Source organism: Poecile atricapillus, chromosome 3 (assembly GCF_030490865.1).
Source record: "Poecile atricapillus isolate bPoeAtr1 chromosome 3, bPoeAtr1.hap1, whole genome shotgun sequence".
Classification (NCBI taxonomy): Eukaryota; Metazoa; Chordata; class Aves; order Passeriformes; family Paridae; genus Poecile; species Poecile atricapillus.
In genome coordinates this window covers 57,881,426-57,905,766 of record NC_081251.1, presented here as the reverse complement: position 1 = coordinate 57,905,766, position 24,341 = coordinate 57,881,426, and the positions used below count along the sequence as shown (strand labels likewise).

General features: G+C 39.4%; 1 protein-coding gene and 1 non-coding gene across 4 annotated transcripts; both read left to right on the top strand.

Annotated features, from left to right (window-relative positions):
• Nucleotides 1-512: 512 nt before the first annotated feature.
• On the top strand, nt 513-22,284 carry LATS1 (large tumor suppressor kinase 1). 3 transcript variants are annotated; one of them, XM_058835152.1, is made up of 8 exons: nt 513-745; nt 4,634-5,139; nt 7,208-7,358; nt 9,165-10,690; nt 15,342-15,924; nt 16,622-16,804; nt 17,052-17,158; nt 18,130-22,284. In XM_058835152.1, exons 2-8 carry the CDS (start codon nt 4,789-4,791, stop codon nt 18,643-18,645), a joined length of 3,417 nt encoding a protein of 1,138 aa, XP_058691135.1. In that variant the 5' UTR covers nt 513-745; nt 4,634-4,788; the 3' UTR covers nt 18,646-22,284. The 3 variants fall into 3 exon arrangements, with proteins under 3 accessions (XP_058691135.1, XP_058691132.1, XP_058691133.1); XM_058835149.1 differs by having other exon boundaries at nt 9,162-10,690; XM_058835150.1 differs by lacking the exon at nt 513-745 and adding an exon at nt 762-1,250 and having other exon boundaries at nt 9,162-10,690.
• Nucleotides 22,285-24,157: 1,873 nt separating this feature from the next.
• TRNAG-GCC (transfer RNA glycine (anticodon GCC)) lies at nt 24,158-24,228 on the top strand. The gene has a single exon. It is a non-coding gene; the product is annotated as a tRNA-Gly (tRNA).
• Nucleotides 24,229-24,341: the final 113 nt, after the last annotated feature.

Sequence of the window (24,341 nt, the reverse complement as noted above, 5' to 3'; positions counted from 1 at the left end):
TCAGGAACGCCTTACCTGATGCACATTCCGTGTGCGTCTGGCTGCAGGAACTGGATGGGGACAGGGCGGTCCTCCCTTTGCAGGGCAAGGTACTGAGTCGCCAATGAGCTCCTTAGAGCAGCTTAAATTTTGCTTCCCGATTTATTGGAAATGCAAAAGATGGAAATTAAATGGGTCACTCCGAGTGCTAACCGGTGGGTTCTCCTTCCTGTTGGTCTGTAACGTGTCCATCGTTCGGGCATCAGCCGAAACACGAAGCTCGGCGGAGCTTTCTCCCCCCCATTAAAAGATAACAGCAAAATTAGAAAACGGAAATATAAAAATTAGAAAACGGGCATTGGTCCGGGAGAAGCCAGCCGGTCCCGGCAGCGCGGGGGCTGTGCTGTGCGTACGGCTGCCCCGCACGGGCGCGCAGGGTTCACGGGGCGCTGCCGCTCCCCGCCGCCGCTCCATCCGGGAGCCGCCGCCGCTCCATCCGGCAGCGGCAGGAGCCGCGCGAGGCAGGCCGGGATCTGCCCATATCCGGGCGGCTCCGCGGCGGGGACACTGACAAAATGGCGGCGCCGAACTGAGCGGCCCCAGGCGGCGGCGGGCGCTGGCGGAGGGACCGAGCGGGCGCTGCCGGCATCGCCGAGTGGCGGAGGAAGGGCGGAAGGAAGGAAAGGGCCGCGGCCGGTCGGCGCCGCGCGGGCGGGGCCGAGCTCCGAGCGCCCGGGGCGCTGCCGCCGCCGCCTTCTCGCCGCAGGTAGAGTTCGCCGTGCTCGGGGCCGGAGGGGGGATCGGGGAGATAAAGGGCCCGCTCCGGCTCGTCCCGGCGTCCCGGGCCCTCTGCGGGACGCAGCCGTGGCAGGAGCGACCTCAGGTCACGGCCTGAGGCCGGCGGGGCCATGGAAGCGCAGGTGTCCCAGCGGGGCACATTCGGGATACTCCTCCCGGCGGTGAAAGCCTCCTGGCCTGCGTGGTCCTTGGGAGGCCGGGTCCTGCTGTCCTGCAGGATTCGGTGCCGGCCTGAGCCAGCGCTGCGGGGCTGTGGTGCTCAGACGCTGCCCTGCTGTTGTTAGCCGTGAAGATCGCTCCGAGGTGCGCCTGAAATAACTCCTGCTGCTCCCGGGAATTCATGTGCACGTAGAAGAGCTGTATCCTGCTAAAGGAGATAGCAGAGCGTAAGAATGGAAACAAACCGAGCGAATGCGCAATGTTCCCAGTGTTCAGCTGGCGTCTGTTTCTTTCCAGCTCTGGCTTCTCTGACCGTATGTAGTTGTGCTTATGGGCTGATTTCGGGATCCAGTTTTCTCCTCATCCTATGAAAACTTTTAGCGCTGGAAATGCATCCTTTGGGAAATTGCTTTTGCAGCTCAATGACTTGTTACCTGAAACAAGAGCTTCCTTTAGTTGGTCTGAACCAAGTCTCTTCAAACTTAACTTTTATGACTTGCAAAGTCTCTGTTACTTTCTTTATCCCTAGCAGTGAAGCACTGTGATTATGTATAAAATAAGCTGTTAGAATAGGTACGTGAGGGAGGGTACCTAAATACATTAATATGTGATGTTCAGTGCTCAGTTGGAAATGTGAGCATTGAAAGTATTTTGATGAAGAATGTTTAAGTTAGATTATAAAGCTGTGTATTTTTTCCCTCAGAAAATCGTGGGAGTCATTGACAGTTCTGTGTTGCCATTCAGAGCATCACAGACTGGTTTGGCTTGGAAGGGACCTTAGAGATCATCTGGTTCCAACTGCCTGCCACAGCCAGGTTACTTTAAGCCTCATCTGGCCTGGCCTTGAACACTTCTGAGTTATCATTCAAGCACTTATTTATCTAAGTCCAGTCTTTTATGATTATAATGTGAAAAAAAAAAACCAAGGTGAGCTTCTTTTCCCCTTGCAGTTTGACCTGTGGAAGAAAATACTGTATTCCCATATTTTGAAAATAAGTGAAAGATTATTTTTTCAACTCCTTTAAGGAAGAGAATTTAATCAGCAAAAACAGCTGCATTAACAAGCAGATCATTTAATTACACAAAACTACTACAAGAGGTAATAGACATCAGTTCTCTTGGATACAGTTGATGTTTGGTAGTTAGAAGTACAAAGCTGAGATACGTTTCTTACTCAGCAGTCAACACTTTCTTCCTTTAAAATATGTCCCAATGTCTATAAGCAGAGGTGACTTGTGAATTTTGAGTTTCATGTGTAAAGCAAGGTGAACTGTAGTAATTCCTGCTTTCTGGGGTACTAATTTGTTTTCTAAGAATCAAGACTTAGTTTCACATATACATGCTGGTACCCATTGGTGCTGCCAAAAGGAACAACCCACCAAAAAAAATTATTTATTTAGCTAAGTTTCTTAGCTTGGTTCATGCTGTGTGGTCTTAGAAACAGTTAGACTGTCTGTGGTAAGTGGTGGGAGATAAGAGATAAGGTTTACGCTCCTAAACCTAAGCTGCTGCTGAAAATTTTAGAGTGCAGCTTTATTTTCCAAGACTACTCCTGATTTATGATTTTACTGTCCCATTAATTTAACCTTGATTTCTCTTAGGGGTGTTAGATTTGTCTATCATAGATACCCGACACGTAACCATAAAGTGAATACTGAAATACCACATGAAATTTGTAAAATGTGTAGGTGCAAACCCCCTGTTTTTTCCTGAATTCCAGGCCTTTGGAATTTGTTAAAAGCTTATGTATGGGTATTTTGTCAAGTTTTTACTTAATTTTCTTTCGAAAAAATTCTCTGTTGAAAAAGTATTTTCAATGTGGTCTTAAATATGGCATGTTTGGAAAATTATTTTGAAAGTGGCCAAAATTAAATTACATTATAATTGCTCTCAAGCTGTACTTTCTGCTGATTACTGGATTTCTTAATACTTTGAGCAAAATTTCACTGTTAATTATTAAAATTCACTCTCGTGTCTGATGATTTGTTCCTTATTCAGTGAACACTGAATATATGCTATCAGACTGTATTTAAAAACATAAAAACAACTACACTCACTTAAGGTTTCAAAACTATTACAGTGCAAGGAAAGCTTATGGATGCAGTTATACCCTTTAAGATTTAGAAAGTTTCATAAGAGAAATTATGTTATTTCTAAAATGGTTCTCTAAGGAGGATGGGATTAGGTGGGTATCCCTTGTGTTTCTTTTCACAGTCCTCATTTATATATTACTTCCCAACTTTCAGGTTTTATTAATATATGGGTAGCATGGGTATTTAATTCACGTAATTTGCATGTGCTTCTGAGAGTTCTTTTTCCTGTTAACTTGTCATATTCTTCCTCAGTAGCTGAATCCCTAATTGGTTTGTTACAATGCAAGTATTACAGAAATGAAACCTGAATGGAGAAAGAGTGACTTTTTTGTAGACTGTGTAAAATTTAGATACTTGTTTAATTTATGTCTAATATGAGAAACACTCAACAACACAGTAGTAAAGGGGCAGTGTGAGTTGAGCTTCAACATTTTTGGTGCTTGTGAAGAAAAGACAGTGCCGAATCAGTTTATCTTGCACCGTCTTATTTCATGATACTCTGAAGAGGCAAAGGCTCTGCAATTTCTTCAGTGTTTCACTGTGGTTGCTTTATCCTTTGCCATGGCAGTTGCAGTAATAATTAGTGCCCAGCCTGGACACAGAGATTTGAGTTCTCTGCAGACACGGGGCTCTTTCCCTGATGAGTCAGCGCCTTCAAAATGCAAACGTTTTTTATTTGGCTTTTGGCAGAAAATTCTGTTTCCCTTACCAAATGTCATAGCTATGCTCTCAGCAAATTTGATGCTTGAGTTGTTGAACAATTTTACATTAAAAAAAAAGTCTGAGTTTTCAGTTTTCTTTGTTTCTCTTCCTGTTCTCATTTTCCCTTATGTAAAATAAATTTAAGAATCCCTTATGTAAAATAAATTTAATAATTACTTAGCTGTCGATGAAGACTGGTTCAAGGAGTTTGGAGCTAAGAAACTGTGAAAGCCTCAGAATCTGAGTTCTGAACAGGTTCAGGTGGCAGATGGTACAAAATGGTTCAAGAAATCATAAATTACATGTGATGAGCTAGGCAAGTGTTTACTCTTAACACATGTGACTGCTAGGGAATGGATAAAATCACTGTAATTACATGCTCTTACTGGTGTACTTCTCAATTCTATCTTTTTCTGGAGTTGGATGTCAGAATAATTGATCAGCAAGGTTATTTGACCCATATCCTGGCTGACTGGGTAGTAGAGCTGGCTCTTCTGGCTATAAAGGTGTTGATGGGGAGAACATAGGTGACAAATGGACACAGGAGAGAGGGGAGGCAAAGAAGTAGTGATAGGTTAGCACACACCTGTGGTTCGTATCTGCTCTTGAAAACTTTGTCCACCAGACAGAGGAGTTGCTCTTTACTGCATCCACATCCTTTGCAATTCAGGACTGTTTAAGACTTGAGGCACCTAAAACATTCATTGTTAACAGACAGTTAAAAACCCAACGTGGTTTGTAAATAAGGTTGTGTAAAGACTGCCTGAAGAATTTGCTTAGCATGCTTTTAGTATCTGTGAAGGCAGAGCTGCTTGTGAACATTTCACTGCCAGCAGTGCTACATTGTGAATTTCTTTACTGCTCTGTTAAATGTGATTTGTTTTGTTATGTTTTGTTAACAGAATAGCAGTTTTGGGTTGTGACAAACTCCAACACTACAGGAACCAAGGTTTCACGGTGAAGAGCCACTACTTTCACAAGTTCTGACATCAGCCAGTCTTCCTTGAATTCTGGTGTGTGCGAGTCCTTGGTGGAGGTTGCATATATACATGTTTTCATGAAGAGAAGTGAGAAACCAGAAGGTTATAGACAAATGAGGCCTAAAACTTTTCCTGCCAGTAATTATACTGGCAGCAGCCAGCAGATGCTACAGGAAATACGAGAGAGCCTCAGGAATTTGCCTAAACCCTCAGATGCTGCTAAAGCTGATCACAGCATGGGAAAAATGTTACCTGAAGATCCTAGACAAGGCCGAAATCCACCCAAATTCGTAACATATCATAAAGTTTTGCAGGAGATAAGAAACTCACTTCTGCCTTTTGCAAATGAAGCAACCTCAGCTGTCAAAGGAACATCAGAAGTTAATCGACAAATGCTGCAAGACTTGCAAGCTGCTGGCTTTGATGAGGTGAAGTGTTTTATTTTGAAGATTTGGTGTTCTGCTAGCTAGAAACTATTAATGTATGTTGGAGGGGGTGTTGGTCAGGGAACAGCATGATAAGCAAAATGCTTCAAAACCTGGTGGGTTTCTGGTTAGGACATGAAACTGGTATTAGTGAGGAATGTAGAAGAAGACTAGAAGGATTTAGAGAGACTTGGCTTTGTTTTTTTAAGCATCTTGTCCAGATTGTTGTTATGTGGTAGATTGTTCTAATTACATAATTTAAGGCAGAGAGGACTGGACTCTAGATTTTGCTTTTGATACTTAAAGTAATTTTGGATTGTGCACAATTAAAATTATGGTATTAAAATATGGTTGTTCTAAATTGAAAGGCAATACCAAATATTTTGGAAATTAATCTGAAAAGTGGTTTCAGAAGGGGAAAAATGAGTACACTTACAGCTCCTGTGTTTTTACTGGGACCTGCACATCAAAGTAAATCACACTTGTTTTCATGCCTTCTTTGTAAACCTGGGTACAAAAGCATGTTTAAAAAAGAGCTAGCAAACCACTTATCTTTCCAAAGGAAAAAGGCACAGTATCACAATAGGGATTAACTTCACAGTCATGTACTGCTTGCAGTAGTGACCAGCTCATGAGTTTCTGCTATCTGTGATGTGTTGGTATTTACAGAGAGATCTACATTTACCAAGAGTGAGCTTCTCCAAAACTACCAACTGGCTTTTCCTCAACAGCATCCCAGTGTCAAGTGCTGATAGTGACTTTGCACATTCCTTTCTCTTGATCACACAAATGCACAGTCCAGACTGTGTGTCAGGAAGAATGGAAGGATTTTATATTGATAAATGATTTTTTTAATAATTTGCTCCAGCTCTGTGGTTTGTTGCTGCGGTTGAGGAAGTTTCGTTGTTGCTGTTGTGTGGGATTTTGGGGCGAGGAGGGGTGTGCATTTGTTTTTTCCAAGTAGACCAGTTCTCAGCTCCATTTTTACAGACTGAACCTGCAGCTGGTTTTGCAAACTGAAGTTTGTGGTATGTGGCTGGACAATAAACTAGAAAGGTAGCTTAAGTTGGTATTTTTGTTGGATCCTTTGTATCTTGAAGCCTTTTGCTTCTACCCTTTGTTCTTGGATACAACTGCAAATTCCCATGACACTTGTGATTATATGGGGCTTTTTTCAGGCACAGTGCCAGGATAAGCCCTTTCTGCCATGTGTTAACCTACAGTGGTGTTACCACAATAGCCCATATGGCTGATCCACATACGTCACTAGGAACAGATACAGCTGAAGTAGAAAAGCATTCTTCTTGGTTGAGAAGTTTCAAATTTTATTGATTTTTCTTTTTTTTTTTTTTTTTTTCTCAAATTAAATACCACAAACATGCTGGTTATTTCCCCCCACCTCGCAGGTAGTAGGTAGTATTAAGGGTTAAAGTGGAACAGATAGATACCAGTAAGTATCAGGTGGGTGTATATAGATACTTTTATATGCATATATGTATGTATGTATATGTATAAGAATCAGGGTAGAATGCTGTTCACTGTATTAGGGGTTTTTTATCCTAAACAGCTTACAGAAAATCTCTTTTGCTTTGCTTGCTATGTTTCAAGTCCAATCCTCATATGTTCTGTGTATAGTGATAGTCTTAAAGACATTGAATACTTCATGTCACATAGGTGATCAAATTTTTGAGCTGAAAATGTTTTTCTAATGTCAGCTGGTCCATAAAGACTGTGGCAACTTTATTGTATAGGTATTTATATTACAAAACCCCTTTTTAAGGATTGTGTGACCAAGCTGTTGTATGAATAGCAAGATGACATGATTTACATCAAACTACAGTGCTTCAACAAGTTAAGTTTTTTTCTGAACATCGAGACTGCAGTACTATTTTGAATGATCTCTTCTGGAGAAGACATTTTAAAATTAGTTTTAAAACAATCAAGAGAAATTGATACTTTGTAAAATTACTTTGGTAGAATTAGTGGATGCTATTTGGCTAAGTAGCCATGATTTTTGGTATTTTTTGTGACTTCCTTGTAAATCATTTTTTGTATATAATTTTCTCTTTAGGATATGGTTATACAAGCTCTTAGACAAACTAACAACCGTAGTATAGAAGCTGCCATTGAATTCATAAGTAAAATGAGCTACCAGGATCCTCGTCGGGAACAGATGGTTGCAGCAGCAGCAAGACCTGTAAATGCGGGTATGAAACCACCAGGTAAGTGTATCCATGGTGACTCAGTAACTCACTGAGTATATTCTTATAGGTGAAAAAAAAAGATTTTGCCTTGACGTGCTCACAGTGGAACAGAGATGCTGAGATACAGGTGTTTTGCTTTTAAAAACAGCATTTTACTGTTATTATCTTATGTAATCCTTCTGGAAGATAGGTCCATTTGACATGAATTTCTTAAGCATTGTTTTGTAACTGCATGGTTTTATTACTGTGCATAAAAATTTTATACAAGGAATGGCATTTAGATTTCATTTTGGTAATTTCTGCCTTGCTGATGTGGTGCCTGTATTTTGTTCTATGTCAGGCACCACTTAGACATAAGTGCTGAGCATTGAATTCGTCTTTTAATTTTTTGTCCGTCTTCACACACACTCCCACACAACAGCGTACTGTATGTGTATTTTTGTGTATATATGTGTGTATTTATATATCTCATATGACTACGATGTTTATATTTTAGGATATTATATTTCAGGATCCCTCTCTGCTTAATTTTCTGCTTGGTTCCAGCTTTTGTTTGTATAGTTTTCAAGGCAGCCTTCACATTCTTAGAGATTTTAGAGTATGGACTGTGTCTTTACTAGCAGAGTCAGAATTTTGCCTCTTGCTATTACTGCTTTCTTTACAGATGCTAACACATTTTTAATGCAACGTGATGCCTTTTTAGTAGCATACACCTGAAAAAAGGGTAACTTTAAAATGCAGCAGAAATACTGAACTTTTATTTGACTAAAGTTGGGCATTGAGCTGCTAGCACCTGAGTTAGATTTTAAATTAACAATATAGGCAGGAGGAAAAATTAGCCAGCAAAGAGTTGCAAAGAACAGCGTTATTTTCCTTTAGTCTGTTAAGCAGGATTAGTTGGTGCTTGTATGAAGTTTGTAGGTAAATTCCACCATTTAGACATAGTTTTCATTGTTGCCTGCAAAAATATAGTAATTAACACATTCTTTAAATGAGGACAGGGTGATTTTCAGCAGTTACACTACTGTATGTGTTTACACATATCTTAGTGTTAACATGATAAAAACCACTGTAAGACTGCCTGCACTATTAGGTCCTTGTATATGATGCAGAATAGCCTCTGTGAAGTAAATATATAGCAGAGTTTTGCTCTGTAAGTTTTGCATTCATCCAGTTTTAGTTCTTGCCTCTCTATAACATTTTACTCAAAAAGATACAACTTTTAAAATTAAAGTACTTAATCAAATTCTGCATGATGGGAATATAACAAGTGTAGGTCATCAATATGCACATAAGGGTGGAAGCCTTGATTTTACAGCATTCATTTAATTTTAGTTTAAGAACACTTACGTGTTTTGATAGTGTTAACTGGAAGGGATAGCAACATAACATACTTTTCCATGCTATTACTTATTTTGCATTCGTGCTGAACATTCTGAGTTTCTTGTGCACATGATTAAAAATACACTGTGTGACTAATAATTTTGCATGTTACCATTTTTTTCAATTAAATTTTGCATTTTTTACTGAAGCAAAATGCGTTTTCAGAAAAGTGATTTCTAAAAAAATCACTTTCTGGTATTATAGTTTTATAGTTTCAATGCTGGGGTTTTTCTTCCTCTTTTATGTAGACTGAGCATATTAGCATGCAATGCTGTGTATTACTAGAAAAAGTTTTCACATCAAGTACAGTGGATTATATTGTGTCAGAGAATTCAAGTCCTGTTTCTGTAGTAATTAATGCAGAAGAACAAAATACTCAAAGCAGTAAATAGTAATAATTTCCAATAATGTAAATGCTGTGTTTTCTTCTCATGGAAGCAGGGGCTGTCCAGCAGTCAGTTAACCGCAAGCAGAGCTGGAAGGGTTCTAAGGAGTCCTTGGTTCCTCAGCGGCACGGCCCTTCCCTGGCAGAGGGTGTTGTTTATCGCTCGGAAAGTCCCAGTTCCCAGCCTGATGTAGGAAGGCCATTATCTGGATCTGGCATTGCAGCATTTGCTCAGGCTCATCCTGGCAATGGACAAAGAGTGAATCCCCCACCTCTACCACAGATAAGGAGTGTCACTCCTCCTCCTCCACCTCCTCGGGGACAGACGCCCCCTCCAAGGGGAACTACTCCTCCACCTCCTTCCTGGGAGCCAAATTCTCAAACAAAGCGGTACTCTGGAAACATGGAATATGTGATCTCCCGTATTTCTCCAGTGCCACCAGGAGCATGGCAGGATGGTTATCCACCTCCACCTATGAATCCTTCTCCAATGAATTCATCCACACAGGGTCAGAGAGGCATGAGTGCTGTCCCCATTGGCAGGCAACCAATAATCATGCAGAGTTCTGCCAACAGCAAATTCACTTTTCCCTCAGGAAGAGCTGGAATGCAGAATGGCAACTGTCAGGCAGAATTCATAGTTCACCAGAATGTGGTGTCTGGAAATTCGGTGAGTCGCCAGCCACCTCCGTACCCAATGAATCCAAGCAACAGGCAGAGTCCCACAGCACTACAGATGCAGGCAGGAGGATCTGCTCCTCCTTCAGCATACACCAATGGGAATCTTCCACAGGCAATAATGGTGCCAAACAGAAATAGTCACAACCTGGAACTTTACAACACAAATGTAGCTGGAATACCTGCATCCTGGTCACAGCCTTCTCCTGTGCAGCCACAGTCGTCGCCGGGCAATGGGCACGACATGCCTGCATGGCAGCCCAGCGTTCCCGTGCGGTCAAACTCCTTCAACAACCATCACGGCAGCAGGCAGAGTCACTCTGGCAGCTCCCAGCCTTCGGCCACCACAGTGACAGCCATAACGCCAGCTCCCATCCAGCAACCAGTGAAAAGCATGCGAGTGTTGAAACCAGAGCTACAGACTGCCTTGGCACCCACTCACCCTTCCTGGATGCCGCAGCCCGTGCAAACTGTTCAGACCATTCCCTTCTCTGACGGTCCCTCCACCAATATGGCAGTTATGTCTCCTGTTGTGGAGGCTCCAAATTACCAGGGTCCCCCACCACCTTACCCTAAACACCTGTTACATCAGAATCCTTCTGTCAATCTGTATGAGGCAGGACCCAAGCTCAGCAAGGAGGAGCCACCTCCTTTATCCAGGGAAGATGAGAATGAAAAGAATTACGAATGTGTTGATTCAACAGATAAAGAAAAGAAACAAATTACAACCTCACCTGTTCCCGTTAGAAAAAACAAGAAAGATGAAGAAAGAAGAGAGTCTCGCATTCAAAGTTACTCCCCTCAAGCTTTTAAATTCTTCATGGAGCAGCATGTGGAGAATATACTCAAGTCACACCAGCAGCGTTTGCATCGGAAAAAACAACTAGAGAATGAAATGATGCGGGTAAACTCTTCCTTCTTTCTAAATCTATGACTAAACTGTTCCTGTATTAGTTTTATGGGATATGTCTTAATTGAAGAATTAAATAGTACAGATAAGTAGGACATTTAGAACTGTGGTATTGGAGTCTATTTTTATTCTTTGTATTTAAGATGCGGCAAGTTTCTTCCTTGTCTTGTTTACATATTTAATTTTCTTCTTAGAAATTGATTTTTAAGTATTTTTGTTTTATTTAAGTTTTTTGTATGTCTAAAGGTAATTCATATGGCCAACATACAGTAAGATGACAGAAGCAAAATAATTGTTGCATGAACTGAGATGTAGCTACATGGCTCATAGCTTTTTGTTATGGGTTCTGTTTAATCTTGATTTTCGAGTTATAGGCAACATTTTAATGACTAAATATTTCTGGTTTTTTTTTTAAATAAGTGCTGAAGGTACAAGCAAATTTGGGACAAGTTGCAGGCTGGCTAGTGCTCTTATATAGACACCCAAACAGTGATATTTTTTACATTCTGCAGTTTGTTCCCAGTATGGATAGTTTTTCTAAGTTAAAATGAAAAAAAAAACATTTAAAGGTTAGTTGGGTTTATTTTTAGAATGAAAGAGATGGTGTCTTTTGTCTAATTATTTCATAATCTGCACTGTAAATACATCTTTTTAAACAAGAGCAGTTGAAGGGCGTAATTATAAAACAAATACTTGTGAAATCAACTTTTTTTGTGCCTGCATCAAGTCAGTGGTCCAGTTCTAGTATTTGTGTTCTGTTAAACCAAATCAAAAGGGTAAAAAACTGGAGCTGACAAGCATATATCATTTCAAAAGAGAAAACAGTGAGAAGTAGCAAAACAGATTTGCAGAAAGATGAAAATGAGATGTGTCACACAGATATATTTCTTAGCAATTGTAGTTGAAAGTTTGACATAAGCATGATGTTCCTTTTTATTTATTCTATAAGAGTATGTATTTGGCTTATGCCGCTTTCTTGACATGCTGTTTTTTAAATGCTGTGTTTTCTTACTCTTTGAAAATTCTTACTGTAAGCTGTAGTCTTTTGTAAGTGTTTGCTTAATCACGAATATGTAAATGTTAGCAAGATTTCATCCTGGAACTCTTACTAGATCTTTATTCTTAGTCTTCTCTCTTTCCTTTTTCACTTCACTAACAGCTGATTTAAACTGTTAAGGTGTGGGAAGCTTTCCTGAACTCTGTAGCCTCCATCCCTGTGTAGACAAGTAAGATTCTGAAGCAACAGTGTTTCTTAAGAATAGCATGATCCCTTTTTAGAGGGCTTTGCATGCAATCCTGCATCAAAATTAAGCATGAATTTATTTTGGCTATTTTTGAGTACTTAAATGTAAGATTATAATTAATGTTGATTTGCAAACTTCATTTTCCCTTCTTACTGTGTTGTGTTCTGTAGTATCTCAGAATAAGTATTACTTACATGAAAGCACTGATACAACTTTCCTTGATATTTTTCTTGTGCTTTTAAAGCACTTCAGTAGGTGTATTTTATAATAGTTATAATATTAATGCTAGAGTTTTAATGGTTTATGCTAGATTTAAAGCTGGGATGTTTAATTACAGGCTGGAATATGGGTTATTGTGCTGCAGCAGACCTCTCCTTTTTCATAAGCATGCAGGAGAGGAATGCCACAACAATAAAGTATATTTTGGGTCTTCATGAGAAGGAGAAAGGGAAACATGCTCATTACTTATTTTCAGAAAGTTTTAAGACAATTAAGCAAATATTGATTCCCTTCCTCTCTCCCCTTTGAATTTTGAAAGAAAAAAATGTCAAAATGCATCCCTGTGAAAATACCTACTTTCACCAGATGCTGTATTTCTAGCATGTGATGTATTTCTGTGGTGTCAGGTCTTCTAGGAGTTGAGTGGTCTCAAAAATGTTTGATGTAAATGTGTGAGTTTGGCCAAGAGTTATAATAGGTGTCTTTCCTGAGACAAAAAAAAGAGAAATTTAAGTCACCCTATAAGGCACAGCAAGATGAGAAGGAACCAGAATGAGAGCAAATTGTGTGATGATAGAGAGCAAGTCATGAAACTTTTGGTGTCTGACATTTTCTTGAAATAATTGGAGATATATGTGCAGAAAGGTTTGTGCAGCTCTCAGTTTGTTAGTTTTTGGTAAATGCTGAAGCTGAGGAGAATTCTGGGGAAAATACAGCAACTCAGAGAGAAGGTTTGTAACTAACATTTGGTTTAGTAAATGACAGGGGAAATTAAAGTGGGTTGAGGGAAGAGATGACAAATTGCAGTACTTGGGCTAGTTTTTTACGATAAAACTGTTCAAAGGCAAGAACTAGAGAGCAGGTAGAAGAAAGCAAAGCTACAAGGGTTTTGGAGGCTGTATGTCTTGCAGTGATTAAATATTGTATTGAGTCTCACTCCTAGGGGGCTGTTGCTGTCTAGGTTTTATTCTTCGCCAGCTTTGTCAGTGATGGGTGGGGTTCAGTTTGTGTCAAGTGGGTCCATACTGAGGCAGACTTCAGGGTTCAGATGGGCCAGAAGAAGGTGACCCACCATTGTCTGAACTTTACCAAGCTCAGGTCTTTGGTTGTCTTCTTGACATTTGTAATCCTTCCTTCTGTGTTGAGGTGTGCCTTAAGCCTGTTAGTTCAAAGAAAACTGCAGATGTTTCTGTCTTAGAAGACAGTATGCAGATATACCCACAATAAGACAATTTTTTGATCCAAAATATGTAGTTGAGCCTATATCCCATACCAGTCTTGAATCTACAGCTAACCCATCCTAACTACTGCCTGTCTGATGTCTACAAAAATTTTTGTCTCAAATTTGAGACAGCCTTCCTCATTTAAATCTTACTAAATTTGTCTAACTTGTGAAGTTCCTTTGGGTAGGCAAGCATTTTATATGCATTTTCCTAATTGCATCTCCTTTGGATCCATTTTTGCTATGATGCCTGTAAGAAATTTTCTGTGTTCTAACAATATTTTCTTTAATAGGTGACATATAGTAACTCATGGAAGTATTTTTAAGATACTGAATGATAGCTAATTGATTTTTTTTTTCTTTTTTCTCAGTCACATCTATTATATTTTGTTTCAAGTTATGTTGGAAATTAGGCAGGGCCAAAGTAATCTATTAACATACATTCTATACAGGCCTAGACTAGTTAATTAGTCCTATTGATGGTTTGACTGCTATGAAGACAGTATCTCAGATATTTGAGGCTTTAAATAGATGGAAAAAGCAAGATTTGGTATCGAGAATTGGTAAGATGTGACAGTAAAAAATGGAAAGCTTTTAAAATAGTGCTTGACTACAGTTGTGATGTTTGCAGGGGTTCAGTGTGGGCATGTTTGAGTTTATGATCAACATGAAAAAATAAGGAGGTATGTTATAGGTTAAACTTGGAAATCATTGGTTTTGGATGGTGATTTCAAGCCAGATAGGCAGATAAAATAATTGAGATGCTGTGAGGAAGGTAGCATATAGTAATTTGAAAATACTGTCAGAAAACAAAAGAAGGAATGAACATCAAGCTATGTGGGGACTGTGTCACAGAGAAAAAATATAAAAAATTGAAGACAGATTCTATTCACATTAAAACAAAGAAGAAGGATTATTCTGATTCCAGGCCCTAAAATTTGCCACAAAAAACTGCACCAAAATTGAATGGGACTTTTAAGGGAATTGAAACCAGCAAAAATATACCAGGAGGGCACAGAGGTTGGAGTACAATGAGAGTGATCAATGTGGTTCTTGTAGATAAGGGTTTCAACCCTGTGGGTGATGAGTTGTGTGTGGGCTATGAATGTTTCAGCTGTCAGAATGTTGGTGGCATTGGCTGGAACACCAGGGATGTTCAGTCAAGATAGGGATATGTACACAGATGGAAGCCAAGAAAAGATACTGTCAGGAGGAGTGAGCCACTTCAAAAGGAAGCGCTCTGCTCAGCTGGCTCCTAGGTAGAGTGGAGAGCAGTGGTGAGAGTGTGAGTGAAGAGCTGTTAGAAAGGGGTGCATTATGTGATAAGAGGGAACATCAGGTTCAGGCTTGTGGCAGAGGCATGGGCTTGGTGTGGGCGGGCAGTAGGAAGCAGTGCCAGTAGAATCTGTTTTGGGTAGCTACACATGGGAAAGAGGGAGAGGGAGTGCATATTCCCTCTGCAGCTGAAATTCTAGAGCGTGGTCAGGAAGTTCAGTGACTTCTGCTCCAGCTAGGCTGCCTTTCCTGTGGCAGCTCCTTAGCCCTCAGCAAGTTACAGCTCCTAGACATGTTTTGGCTTTCTTTAACCCTGAAAGGAGAACCAGGGAGGCAGCTGATGCACATTGTTACTCAGATGATATTTTTTGCAGTGGATTTTTATCAGTAATTTGTAAATTACCTTTCTTAAGAATGTAGTAGTCCCTTCTCTAGAACCTTCTGGTGCATGGCACCTTGTGCATTTTGCTGTTGAAAATGATCACATTTCAGTTTTTTATCACTCCTATATGTTTTCATAGAATCCTAATATGTAAATTAAAACCAAATCCCTTTAAGTATTATTTCTTGTGCTGTGTATAAGTATTTGGTTTGCTTTGCCTAAGCCTTGTAATTAATTATGAGAAAATCACCAAGAATTAAGAGTACTGTTCACTCTTCAGATTTAACTCTGTTTGCTGCGCAGGTTGGATTGTCACCAGAAGCCCGGGATCAAATGAGAAAAATGTTGTGCCAGAAAGAGTCAAATTACATTCGGCTAAGAAGAGCTAAAATGGACAAGTCAATGTTTGTAAAAATTAAAACCCTGGGAGTTGGTGCATTTGGAGAAGTTTGCCTAGCAAGAAAGGTGGATACTAATGCCCTATATGCAACAAAGACTCTGAGGAAAAAAGATGTCTTGCTTAGAAATCAAGTTGCTCATGTTAAAGCTGAGAGGGATATCCTTGCAGAGGCTGATAATGAATGGGTGGTTCGCCTGTACTATTCATTCCAAGATAAGGACAATTTGTACTTTGTAATGGACTACATTCCAGGAGGTGATATGATGAGTCTCCTAATTAGAATGGGTGTCTTTCCAGAAAATCTGGCACGGTTCTACACAGCAGAACTGACATGTGCAGTTGAAAGTGTTCATAAAATGGGCTTCATCCACAGAGATATTAAACCTGATAATATCTTGATAGACCGTGATGGTCATATCAAATTGACTGACTTCGGGCTCTGTACTGGTTTTCGATGGACCCATGACTCAAAATACTACCAGAGCGGTAAGAGAAATACAAATATTCTTTACAAGGAATTGAATTATAAATGAGTAGAAAGATGACTGTGCTGTTTCCTTTATGAGAAGGTTTAAGTAGGCTTTTCAAAATCCTACTTGATTACCTAAAACAACAGCTAAAGAAAAAGCTGGAGCAGAAGAGAAGTCACAGTTTTGGGAGTGGTAAAATACAGATTATGTGGCAACTTGTTTTTAGTTTGAAAAAATAAAAACATACCTTCAAAAACAAGGTTTAAATTACTTTTGATTAGTTTTTCTCAAAATTCATGTATCTTAGGCCAGACTGTTACACAGTCTCTGGTGAGAAAATAAAGATTTAAAATCTGCTTTTATTTTTTTATGATTTGAGTGTTACAGGTTCTATGTTTACCTAAGTGTAAAAACAATATAAACAGTATACACCCAATTTGGTGATGTTAAAAAAAATCTGAAAGGTATCGAAATTGATACTTTCTCACAGTTATGTCAAAAATTAACTTAAAAAAATTGTGTCCTCTGAGGTATTTTATATAATAAACAAAAATCAACATCTTGATTTTGATTTCTCTTTTAACTGTCGAGTATTGAAGCTGAAGCACATTCTGTCTCGTAACACGAAATGTTAACGGATAAGGAAAATGTCGTATTAGATAAGAATTAAAGTAATCGTCCTCAATTTTGCCGTCCTTGTCACTCCACGGCAGGTGATCATGCCCGTCAGGACAGTATGGATTTCAGCAGTGAGTGGGGGGACCCGGCGAACTGCAGGTGTGGGGATCGGCTGAAGCCGCTGGAGCGAAGGGCTGCACGGCAGCACCAGCGCTGCCTGGCCCATTCCCTGGTGGGCACACCCAACTACATTGCCCCAGAAGTGTTGTTACGAACAGGTAATGAATGCATTTTTGTACTGCAGTCTCACTGCAGAGTAACTGGTATTCATGTGTCCTGCTTCACCTTTCCCACACTCCTGCTTTTCCCAAGGATGCGGTATTTTAACTAAAAAATAAATAGTTGTTAATATAGAAATCTTAAATGAGTATTGAATAAAATTGAAATCTCTTGTGGTCTTTTTTGTTCTTTGAAATTCAAAAAACTGTACAAAGGCTCAACCACCTTATTTGAACTTTATTTCAGGTTACACACAGTTGTGTGACTGGTGGAGTGTTGGAGTAATTCTCTTTGAGATGCTAGTGGGGCAGCCTCCATTTCTGGCACAAACACCACTGGAAACACAAATGAAGGTAACTTTAAAAGTCTGGTATTAGCAGTCTGATAAAGGCTTGAAACTTGCATGGTCTTGCTAATTTGTAGTGGAAACAAAGGTGATGTTTGAGAGGGCTGCCTATCCAAGCATGTTATAAACTGTGGAGATTTTAAACTTTATGTTACCGTGGAGGTGCACTTAATTTATAAAGTGACTTCTAGAATCATATTTGTAACGTATCTGGTTGTGCAGTAAACGTGCCAACTAAAAATACTATCACATCTCAGCCTTTCACTGTTTGTATCTGTTCCAGTTGTTACTCCCTTTCTCCTTCCCTTTCCCTCTTCCAGTGTCAGTGTGTTCTTTTTCCACCTCTTGGCTTCCATGCCTCTTTGCCTGCAGAGGATTTCCTTTGGTGAGGTACCTGCAGGTGCTTAGCATGGGAAGGTGGAGGAGCAGTCAATGACTGTCTGCTCAGGGTGACTGACAGCTCAGAGCCTTTCCTTCCTGAGCCCCTGCTGTTTCAGAGAAAGCATCAAGGCAGTCTGCTACAGGTGTCATTTTTGCAAAACTGTATTCAGGTGCACTACTCACATGTAGTGCATTATTGATTTATTTTTTTTTTTAACTTGAAATCTGTTAGTCTTTACAGTATGTCATATAGCTCAAAACTCATCTCCCTCACTTTTTTAGGATTGTAAGGCATGTTCCTTCAGGTTCCAGGTGCTGGATTTTATGGTATCTCTGTTGGTTTATAGCAAGGGTCTTCCATGCTAGACTCTAGTTTAGATTGGAATGTGAATAAACTTTACTTGGATTTTGCCAGATTTCCAGACAAAATATTCCTTGTGTTTCTGAAAGAGCAGCTTCATGTTTTTCCCTCTACTGTGAAAAACCTTAGACATACTGAACTCTTTCTTTCTGGTCATTTGTTTTGTTTTGTTGTTTAAATGCATTTTTTCCTTTTTGTGAAATTTTAAATAAATAACACATCTTTTTGCTTTTAAGGTTATCAACTGGCAAACTGCACTTCACATTCCACCTCAGGCTAAATTGACTCCAGAGGCCTCCGACCTTATTATTAAACTCTGCCGAGGGCCAGAAGATCGTTTAGGCAAAAACGGTGCCGATGAAATAAAAGCTCATCCATTCTTCAAAACAATTGATTTTTCAAGCGATCTACGGCGACAGTCTGCTTTCTACATTCCCAAAATTGCTCATCCTACGGACACGTCAAACTTTGATCCAGTCGATCCAGATAAATTGTGGAGTGATGATGATAAGGAGGGGAACAGAAACGATACCCTCAATGGGTGGTACAAAAACGGAAAACATCCTGAACATGCTTTTTATGAGTTCACCTTCCGAAGGTTTTTTGATGACAATGGCTACCCATACAACAATCCAAAGCCCATTGAGTATGAGTATGGTAGTTCCCAAAACTCAGAACAGCAGTCAGATGATGATGATGATGATGAACAGGCAGGTAGAGGAGTTCAGAGTCGTGATCTGGTTTATGTTTAGTAGAGGAATGAAGGTCAAAAATTAAATTATCAATTTTGCAGCTATAGCTTTTGAAAAGTCTCTTCCTTTAAGAGAATTGAAAGAATATTGCTAGGGTAAATATGGGCATACTTTTTTTTAAATGCTAAAAAAATTATTTCTTCAGTTGCCCTCTCTGTACATTTTGTCTCCCCAGAATACAGGGAAATCCTTCTCAAAAATTAATTTATTCTAGTGATGTTAATTGTTTAATTTAGAAGAGATTTGATGGTAGGTAAAAAAAAAATCACTTGAATATTGTTATTGGTCCTCTGTACTCTAAGTACTCAAAATAGGAAATAGTGATTTTTTTTTTTTTCCCTAAGATGCCTGGTATCTATTTATACATATATTTAATAATTTTAGAGGACATATCTCTGCTTCAGAATTTTTAATCACAGTTTTTCCATGCATTGACCAAATATAAAACCTACTTTATGCTAATAAAGTTCTCTGATACATTTCTGAAAAGAAAAAAAAAGCTGCTGTACCCTCACTTATTACTGTATTTAGCCTTATTATTCACAGTGTTGGAAAAGCAGCCACTTATCTGGTGAAATGTTTCCAGCTGCTGTGGGAGTGGCCTAGTTCTCTCTCTGCTTTGAAACAAGAAAGTGTCAGTCTTGGGTATACTATGATCATAAGATGATAAAACATTAGAACTAGTATTTTATTAAATAGTAATTGGATTTGATATTAGTAAACTGTAGCGTGTGACTGGTACTCTCAAAGCAGGACTGCTCATTCAGAAACAACTTGACTGTCTCCTGGCATCAGTTGTATAGATGTGAGAGGAAAAGAAGCCTTAGAAACAACACTTTTGAAATCTAGTTCAATTTTCTGACTACAACCAAACTGTAAAGTGTGTACAGTGCTGCTTTAGTTGGAATTTTTAGTTTGAAAAATTAATTTTAGAGTAGTGTCTTTGTGATAAATTTGAGATAGTAATGGGAAAAGATTATAAATTATGACTTTTGAGACTTTTTGTGGAGATCCATTTCCCTTGGCTGGAACAGTTATCCTCCTGGTTACACAGGCACTGAGAAGGGCTGTGCACAGGTCTGTCTGAGCTGGCAGTACAGTTTCAATCCTCTTTCACAGCCCGGTTCTGAACAGAATTGGGAACTTACAGCTGTGCCTGCTGCCTTGTGCATTACTGTTTCCATAATTTCCAGCAGCAGATGCTCAGGTGTTTCCTAGGGTCTCCCAGTGGGAGGGTACTGAGCTTGTTGAGGTTACGTGGAGCAGGGATGGGAGCATCACTAAGCAGCTTCACTGAGACAAGATCAGGAGTTAGTGCTGAGAGGCAGAAAGAATTATGTTTTTGTCTCTATCCTTCTTTTTCCTAAAATAAACACAGTGGTAAAAAAAATGTACTATTTTTAGTAAACTTAATGTCTTTTGAAACATTTCTTCTTCTTTGGAATTGAATTCCAATGGATAATCTAATAACATGCATGTACGCATTACTATTTTCCTAAATTATTTTGTGCCATTGCACTGGCATTGCAACTGTCTAAACGTCATGAAATTGGTGTTCAAAGCTGTTCTTGCAGCGAACATCCATTACCAGTTTACTTTTCGCACCAAGCTGGTTTGTTTGCTTATGGCCATTTGTTCTCTTTCTGTGCTCCAGTCCTGTGTCTCTCTTTGTGCTAGTGCAACTGTCTCTAGTACTGTCCTAAGTACTGGATCAGTGAAGAAAAGTGCTTGTTGGTTAGCATTTGAGTTTCCTTTCTTGTAAGCGTGGTCATTTGACTGATCCAGTTTCTAGAGTGGTCCAAAAATGATTTATATTGACATAACTGAGGAACTGCAGCAGGTTGGCAGTGAGGAAACTTCTTAAACATACTTTGTCACAGGAGAAAATGTTTGTGGAAGTTCACCCCACTACTATGAACAGTTTATAATGGTTAGAAGATGGTTATGAGAAATTGTTTTCTCAAACAAGTAGTTAGTTAGTTAGTTGCTTTCTATAATGAAAATGAGTTTGCAGCTTAATAAAACAATTCCTGTTCTGCCTTCCCCACAGCTGTTCAAATAGATTAGCTTTTAAGATTAATTTCATTTAGCTTAATTATTATAAAATGGCTCCAGTGCATAACTACTCCATTTTATATATTATGTAAAAAAAGATTGCTTTTCATGTAAATAAACTTTAAAGATTATCCTCCTTCATAGTAAGTATCCCAGTAAAACTGGTCTACTTGTCTTGGAGCAAAGTGTAATATATTGCTGGTTAAAGGTAATTTAATCAAGCCTGCCTCACCATTTTTGAAGTGTGCAGAGAAAATAATGTCAATTCATTAAATTGACTCTTAAAATTGCCTTTTCATCAGAGTATATCTCTCATCTGCCTGCACTATACTATGGTGTATTCCTGTTTAATACTATTTCTGATCTTAGGCAATTTAAAAATAATTCTAAAAAAGGTAAAAAATGTGTACTGTAAAGGCACCATTGCTCTAAAAAGAAAGAACAATTGCTTTTTTTAAAGGAAATTACTGATTCTTTTAAGGACATGTGCAAGTACTGAAATACTAAATACTCTTGCCTTTTTAAAACAAATACAGGAAGTGCTCACATCTTTAGTATTTCATAGATGCACCTGGCATTTTCTAATATTGGGTGTTAGAAGTTGTAATGTACCTTGTTTGAATTTTGCCACCTATATGCTGCAGTATTATGTATTCCCTTGCAAAAAGTGCAGTTTGTTACAGTCCAGGTTCTCCTCTGAGAAAGGTAGTTACATGTGAATGTTGTCACAGCTCTCCAGCACGCTCTGCCTTACCCATGTTTTGAAACTTGACGTTTCATACATAGATTCAGAGTCTGTTGAGATTCTTCATAGTTGCTGCTTAAAACATGGGTGTTTCACTGGTGACCTACGATGGGGATTGGTTTGTACAGGCAGTGGAGAAGAGAGGCTCCTAGCCAGCAGCTGTGGAATTCTGCAGTAAGTTTTAGTTCAGGTTACTTTTACTTTGTAAAGCATGAAAACAAGTTTCTCTTTTATGTGCCCTTGTATACATATTAATTGTATTTATAAAATGTTCTATAATCCTATAACTTGTACTGTAAATACTATTTGATATTCAGTGGCATTCTATCCTCGGGCAGGCCCTCTTGCTGTATCTTTTCTTTCCTCAATTTGTAATAGAATCTATAGAATATATGGCTAGAAAGTCTCTTTGAGACTGATGTATCGCTGTTGCAAAAACTGTGAGTGGGAATGATTTATTTAGACTCCTTTTAATAGTATTCAGCTGATAGGCAGTGCAGTGGGTGAGTGGGTTCTTAGATGATGCTGCTGTCACTGAAGATGCTATTAAACTTTTGTTTCAGATGTTGTGGGTGTTTCAGATCAGACCTTTAAATCTGTTTGCTTTATTTCAGCCAAAGCAAAAAGATAATGAATTGGGTCAATGTCATAGTAAAATGTCTGAATGCCTTAAGATGCTCATGATAAAGGCACTATTCAAGTTTACTGATTTATATATATCTATGCAGATATATATAGACATATTCTGTGTGTATATGTATATATAATGTCTTTTTTGTATTATAAGACTGTCAGTTCTTTTGGACTCTCCAATTAAATACATAGACCATCTCCCACAATTCTGCTTAAGCGGATCATTCATTCTGTGTCTATCTAGTAAACTTAAAAATCTCACATTATCTCATGGCCATAGTAAGTTATTCAGTGTTTTTTTGAGTATTGTCTCGATCATGACCTGGGCATCCCCTTTTGCCAGGTCTCTGCATTCCTGCAATCCAGCTACATGTGTGCCATGTGATCTCCCAATGCCCATTGGCACATTTGGGTCTTAGAGGCTTATGGGGTGGTGGCTTGGACCATGATCTCCAAGACTCCAGGTGTTCATATGAAAAGAATGTGCGTGTTTGCTGACTTTTCCAGTAGACTGGAATGCTCCAGTACACTGGAGCATCCATCCCCTTCATCCAGGAGTGCCAGGTTTCCAGTTTGTCAGTGCCCAGCAGTTGGGTAGTGAAGGCTTCCTTGCCCCTGCCGACTGAATGCACAGCATGTGTGTGTTTGACCTGGGGGATGGGATGTGCAACCTGGTGGTTGCACTGACACCTTCTTAAAAGTTGTTTCAGAATAAGAGAGAGAATTCCAGCTCTTGTGAGCAGCTTAACTGAATTATCAGCTACTGGTAGTTGGTGACATTCCTGAGTTATAGAAACTGTTCCTGTTTTCTCAGAATCAGTTTCTGAAGTGTAACACTTGATGGAATAATAAACGCCACATTTAATCTTTATAAGAAGTGAAAATCATATTCTTTAAACACTAGATTCCCAGTTGCACTTATTTTCCTGTCCTTCACATCCCTTCTCTACAAGTCCCATTTATGCTGCAACAGCTCTACTGTTTAACAATAAAATGGCACAAGTTTAACAGCAGGAATGCTGTTGTACTTGGCTGTCACCTCATGTTCGTAACCTGTTCTCAAAAGTATACATGTTGATGTTCAAGAGTTCATTTTGTTTTTTCCACGCCTTCTGCTGCCTCTTTCATCAAAATAAGTAAATCTTAGAAATTACTACTATTATTATTTATTATGCACACATTATGTACCATTAAGCTGTTCCTTAAGGGGACAATGTATCACAGCTTTCATCTCTATGGGTCTTTGTGAAAATCCCCTTCTTTAAGTGCACATCTCAAAGTGCTAATGCAAAAACCGACGTGTTATTGGAGAGACTGAGTTATAACCTAATTCTTCTACACATGGCAGGGAGGTTATGGAACTGCAGCACCATTTTTTATTCATTAGCCCACCGACAAAAGGGAGAAAGGAAATTCCTCCAGCTCTCATCAGGCAGATGATGTGATATACTTAAAATTTTAGAAACTCATCAGCAGCTTTGTGTGTCTTTACAGCTGAAGTAATGTCGGAATGATTGTTTTAAGTGTAGACTTATACTTTAAGTGTAGACTCGTTAAAGGGATAGACTAAAACTGCCAGTTTAAGAATGGGTAGAAATAGAATAACAAGACAAGTAAGAATGGATGTGATACACTTAATTAAAGGATAGCATTCTGCTGTGGGGTTTGGAGTTCACACTGAAGGACTATCATAAACCTCTTGCATTGTGCCCAACCTTTAGATCCTATTTGTTGCTAAGCAGCTGAGTCTATTTAGACAGGTGACGAGGCACTGCTCCATCAGGGACACTTAAGGGCAGTTTCCTGGTCTGACGCCGCTCGGCAGCAGGTTTACCTCAGCACTCTCAGATGCGTTTTCATCCAAAGTTTGAAGGGGTGCAGACAGGTCACGAACAAAGAGCATGTAGATAAAAGTGGGTACTTGCTATTCACTCGGCAAAACTGACATTTATGAATTAGGGAATTAGTCGAAGGGAGGCCCTCGACGGCTAGGGCGGGATGTCAGGTGTGTGCGCTGGGGCGGGGTGATTCGCGTTTGTCACCTTTGAGTGATGAAGGCAGAGCACTCTCCACGCACAAGCATTGGTGGTTCAGTGGTAGAATTCTCGCCTGCCACGCGGGAGGCCCGGGTTCGATTCCCGGCCAATGCAGTTGCTCTTTTCTCGCCGCTTTTTATTTCACTTTTTTTTTTTTTTTTTTTTTTTTTTTTCACCTCTACTCTTTAAAATTTTCAACCAAACCAGCTCCTCACTTTTAGTAATAA

Excerpts from the sequence above, each read along its gene's own strand:
- LATS1 (XM_058835149.1), top strand. The coding sequence starts at position 4,789 with ATGAAGAGAAGTGAGAAACCAGAAGGTTATAGACAAATGAGGCCTAAA. Across the intron at positions 5,140-7,207 it reads AAGCTGCTGGCTTTGATGAG|GATATGGTTATACAAGCTCT; the intron begins GTGAAGTGTTTT and ends TTTTCTCTTTAG. Across the intron at positions 15,925-16,621 it reads CTCAAAATACTACCAGAGCG|GTGATCATGCCCGTCAGGAC; the intron begins GTAAGAGAAATA and ends ACTCCACGGCAG.